Source organism: Limanda limanda, chromosome 12 (genome assembly GCF_963576545.1).
Source record: "Limanda limanda chromosome 12, fLimLim1.1, whole genome shotgun sequence".
NCBI lineage: Eukaryota > Metazoa > Chordata > Actinopteri > Pleuronectiformes > Pleuronectidae > Limanda > Limanda limanda.
Window position 1 is genome coordinate 24,976,838 of NC_083647.1, and position 5,452 is coordinate 24,982,289.

Sequence of the window (5,452 nt, forward strand, 5' to 3'; positions counted from 1 at the left end):
GACTTGTGAAATTCTCATGGGACTCGCACCTCTTTGATTCAAAGAAACCCGTTCTTCTCCTTTTGCAAAATGTGCATCTATTTGCGTCTTTTCATCGACTTTGTACGTGATCTCATCGGACCAAAAAAGAATATTCTTGTTATTGAATTAATGCTATTTATATATAAGTACTTGATCTGTATAGCACTTATTTAAACAAGGTTACAAAGTGTTTCACAAGATCCATGGCAAAAAATGAATAAACTAAAATATATGAGTTTAATTCAGTGCCAAATAACAACATAATAAGATATAGAACTTAGGAACAGTTCCCACACACACATATATATGTATATATACATATATACATAAAATTTCCCCATTCAACATAAAGGAGCAGAGCAGGTAGCAAAAGCTTACGTGATTAAATGAATAAAAAGAAATGTTTGGAGGGTTTCATCAGAATCAGAATTATTTTAATTGCCAGGTATATTTGCACATACAGGAAATGATATATTTGAACGTAAAACAGAAAAGCAGTTTGTGACAGGAGGAGGCTCAAAGGAGACGGAGGACTTTCAGAGCACAGAGCAGCCGTGTGTTGTTGGAGCTACACTGGGACCTTTTACAGGCACTTTGAAAAGAGCCTCTGAGACCTCGCGACGAAAGGAAAACTAGCTGGAGACATGGAGGGATAAATATAACTTTGTGTGTGTGGCCTGTGGTGGAATCTGTGCTGCTGAGCTTATAGCCCTCATACGCTCATATGGAGAATAGGCAGCTTTGACCCCACAAGGAGTCGGAGCTTGTCATAACTTAATCATAACTCAGCATCTTTACAAGAGCTGGGACGAGGTTTCAGCCTCTCAAATTAAACTGGATAAATAAAGGAGTGAATAAATACCTGTGTGACTCAGGTTGAATGGTCTGTATTCAGGTTGCTCGGTAACAGGGTTTCTCTTGTGCTCTCTCCACACTCGACACTCCCAGATACACTCGACCTTCTGTGACCTTTGAAGGAAAGTAACCGGTGGCAATCAGGCAACTGGAAAGTTTGGATTAATGATTCTTTAGTTGTTTATCCTCCGATCGAGCGTCGTCATCTCATAAAGAATTATAGAGTACTTTTCGGGGGTTTTAACTGAAGGACAAAATAACAGCACCCCAAAAGTGAAGCCGAAACATCTTGAAGCCCCCTGGTTCAGAATGTTACCTTTCAAAAGAGACCAAGACCATGCATGTTCAATTTACTTTGGGTATTCCTCAGACAGACGTTTTAGGCGAATCCCACCCGACTCTTAAGAGTTATCAGGACGTGAGATAGAACCAACAACTCTAACTCACTAACTTAGAGCTGTCAATCATATATTAAGTTCTTCTTCTGTGGTGGAAATTAACCTGTGAAATAAAAGCTCAGAAATAAATTCACTTACACAAAACGCACACAGGAAGCAAAACAGACACACACAAACACACACAAGCATAAATGTCAGACTCCAGCTGCTGCGCCCATCGCTCAGACTCTCGTTCAGGATTGGCTGATTCACTTGGGCAGGTCATGTACCGTGAACCGGAATTGGCCGGCTCACGGGAGCGTGCTAATCTTGACACGTATGGAAGCGACTGGTTGATCCTGAATAACAACAAGCTGTGGGGAGTGGAAAGGCTGCGTTCACACATCTGCATCAACAGGCTCTGACTTTTAAAATCTATTTCTTAATCAATGATTAATGCATGTGGTGCGATTACACTTCGCAAAATACACAAAAATATTGAATTCCAATTGTAATTGTTTCCTAATTTTCAATTTTGCACTTTCGGAGCGTGGACATTTAATCATGTGATCATTTAAATCCTACTTAATGACAGATAATGTAATATTAACATTTCAAACTAAAAAGGTCAGAACTCTGTTTCTGTTTCATAGTTTTTATTATTTTTATCACAATATTAAAATCACATCACTAGGCTACTGTTGAATAAACAATTTTACAGACAGAATCATTTTGGCTTCATCACATCAAACAGACAAATGATCATATATGTTGGATTATTTCATATGTGAACAGACTGTGTGATTGAACATGAATCATGTCTCATGTGTGAGTTTTAATAAAGTTTGTTGAATGTGAACAATGATCAGCTGTTTTTGATAAATGTGTTTTTATGTGGATCTTCATCAGTTTGTTCGACTTCATGGATCCACACAAAATCTAAATGATAGAAAACATTTTCCATGAAAATAAAAAAACAAACCAAAGATAAAGATCAGAAAATAATCAAATCATTTTACACAAGTGGAAATCGACATAAAAATGAGTGAGAAGTAAAAGGAGAAATAAACAAAGCTTTAGAATAACGAGTTTAACATTTAGATTCAGCAGATTTCTCTTGAAGAAATAAACATGATGAATAAAATCTTTATCTCTAACTGCTCTGATCCAGCGTCACAGAGACTTTCACAGGTAACAGCTTCAAGTGATCTGCAGTGTTAAAGTATGGAAACATCTTCTGAGTGAAAGTGTGCTTGAAGGTGTGAATGTGTTTGTTAGTATCAAGATCATAGAACGACAGTTCTCCTCTGTTCCAGTCCAGTTTCACTCTGATCCTCTGGATCTTCTGCACAGAGAGAACAGATGATGCTGATGGTGACACTGCTGAGTATTTACCTTCTTTTAACCCTATTCTCCATGATCCAGACAGTATGTTTCCCTTCCTCTGTTCAGTCTCTGCTCTTACACCCCATGACCAGCATGTACTGTCTCCAACCAGGACGTCCCAGCTGTGAGTCCCTGAGTTAAAACCCTCAGATCCCAGGACTGAGGCGTATCGATCAAACCTCTCTGGATTGTCAGGAAGCTTCTGTTTCTCTCCTACTCTCAAACTGGTCAGATCTTCAGACAGGACGAGTGCTGGATGAGCAGAATTTGGGTCCAGAACCACAGGACTGTAGGAGGCCACGTCCTTCATCTTGTTCCAGATGTTGAAGCTCAGGTTGCCCAGATGTTTGGCCTGGTCTATCAGAGCTCCTGAGGCCAGCTGTGGATCATCCAGCAGGTGGCGCTGCTGGACTCGTTCCACTGCAGCCTTGTAGTTGAGCAGGAACGAGACGTCTTCAGCTCTCAGCTCGTCCTCTGTGGTTCTGATCGTGTCTGAAAGAGCCGTTATGTCTCTGCTCAGAGCCTCAATGTTCTCCTTCATCATCCGACTCTTCTGCTCCTCTTCCTCCCTCAGTGCAGCCATCCTGGCCTCCTCTTCCTCCTCCAGAAACTGATGAAGCTTTTTAAACTGCTCCTTGATCTGCGTCTCTGTGAGTCCGGCCTGGACCTTAATGTGTTCTGCTGTTTGTTCAATCTCTACTTTAACACGTTCAAAACTCTGTAACTTCTTCTTCAAGGGCTCCAGAGTTTCCTGAAGCTGCTTCTTGTGTTGTTGTGCAGCTTCATCGATGGGTCTGAATCTGTGGTCGGTGTGTTTTTCTGAATCTCTGCAGACGAGACACACTGGCTGCTGATGGTCCAGACAGAAGAGTCTGAGTTTCTTTGAGTGCAGACTGCAGAGAGCAGGTGAAGAGCTTTGATCTCTCTCCAGGATGAAGGCCTCACACAGGTTCTTCAACACCAGGTTACAAGGTGGTTCCATCTTTGAAGATCTTCTCTTACAAAGTGGACACAATTTTTCTTCTTTGTCTTTCCACCAGCTCTCCACACAGTCTTTACAAAAGCTGTGGCTACATGACAGAAGAACAGGATCTCTGAAGACATCATGGCAGACGGGACAGCAGAGATCCTCTTCTGATCTGGAAGCCATTGAGTCTCCAGGTGAAGCTGAAAACAGACAGTCAGTCAGTCACAGCTCCATGAACTTCACTGAGGTTCACTTCCCCTCTGAGTCGAGGTGTTTGTTAAACTCACGGTCAGTGTGTGGAGCGTCGGCAGGTTGTAGTTTGACTCTTCTCTCCTGTAGCTGGACTCACTCAGGACGTCTGGTCTGGTTTGGTTCAGTTTGTTTTGGAAGGTGAATGTGATCGTCTGGTTTTCAGCCTGCGTCTCTTCCGGGAGGAACAGATGTTTACTGGTTTCTCAGGTGTGTCAGGAGAGGGAGGAGCTTGAGATGCTGGATGATTAAACCTGTAAAACCTGCTGTCAGTAAAAACTCTGCACCTCCCTTATGGACTGAACTCTAACACTTTAACTCTTAACTGCCTGATTCATTTGCCTGTGCAATATCAACAGTTCATGTGAAATGCATTCACTGTACATATCTTTACTGTCTTTACACTTAATACATTCGTTTCATTACATTCATGTATTTCTATAATGGTATATATTGAAGTATGACCTGGGTCAGTGTGAAGTATTTACTTTTTGTACACCTCCTGCGCTGCATCGGATCGCGGGCGGCCGACGGGTGGGCCATCTGACCGTCAAACACTGTTATATACAGAACTACGACGTACAGCTAGGTAATAATGCAACATATTTGTCGAAAGCTCAGATTCTTGTGATTCGACTGATGTAAACCATTTCAAGATCCAATCACCACAGCTGGTACAATCAACGTCTCAGTCAGACCGACAACATCAGCAAAAGATTTACAAAATGGACATCACTCACCTAAGAAGCATCATATTAATCCACAGATCAGTAACATTCCAACTTATTACATTGCCAAAGGTCCAGATGGTCCAATCCAGTAACATATTTAGTCCAAAAACACTATTACATCACAGTCTGCTGTTGCGTAATCACAGAGCACCCAGCAGCTACGTGTAAACTTTGATGTATTTTCCCTCATAACTTCTGTTCGCATGTAAACACAGCCGGTCTCTTGCTATCAAAATGGCGGCTAGACTCTGAACTTTAGACTGCCAGCTCACTTGACCCCATCGGAGCTGTCCACAGCCTACAATAGCCAACGAGACACCCTGTTGACGGGTGAGCCTTCCCCTCTTCTGACGTGTAAAGGCTGAGCCAATTGCAACCGATTGTTCTGATGACTAGCGTATCGTTTAGCCAATGAAATTTCCAACATGCAGATGTGCTGGTCCACGGGAAAAAATACGGAGACACCATGCAAATCACTGCGCAATAGTGTCCAGCTGGTCCTAGAGCATCGTGCGTCAGTGTTTCGTCCCCGTCGTGACTGATACATGTTGCTAAAATATATGAAAGATGTTTATTTGTATACATTGTAAACAATACGACCGGTTTTGTCTCCTTTACATAAAAGTATGATTTTGAATGTAAAATTAGCCTTTTTAGCCTGGTTGGTTACCATGGTTACAAAGGGTCCTTTGGAGTCTCCAAATGGTCTTTGTGGAAAACGCCTAGAGACGTCCTTAGGAAAAAATCTGTCAAATATTAATTTTCTGTGATATTGTTATCAAATTTGAACTTGGGCTAGTCAAGGCTTCATGCTAGGGTCCCATTGTGTTTTCCAGCTCATAAGTCCCAGCTAGAGTCATCAGCAG

General features: G+C 41.9%; 1 protein-coding gene across 1 annotated transcript; it reads right to left on the bottom strand.

The window, feature by feature from the left end:
• Nucleotides 1–2,384: 2,384 nt before the first annotated feature.
• LOC133015262 (zinc-binding protein A33-like) lies at nucleotides 2,385–3,789 on the bottom strand. Its single transcript, XM_061082425.1, has one exon. The coding sequence runs from the start codon at nucleotides 3,787–3,789 to the stop codon at nucleotides 2,407–2,409; it is 1,383 nt and encodes a 460-aa protein (XP_060938408.1). The 3' UTR covers nucleotides 2,385–2,406.
• Nucleotides 3,790–5,452: the final 1,663 nt, after the last annotated feature.

Coding starts and splice junctions, on each gene's coding strand:
- LOC133015262 (XM_061082425.1), bottom strand. CDS start 3,789: ATGGCTTCCAGATCAGAAGAGGATCTCTGCTGTCCCGTCTGCCATGAT.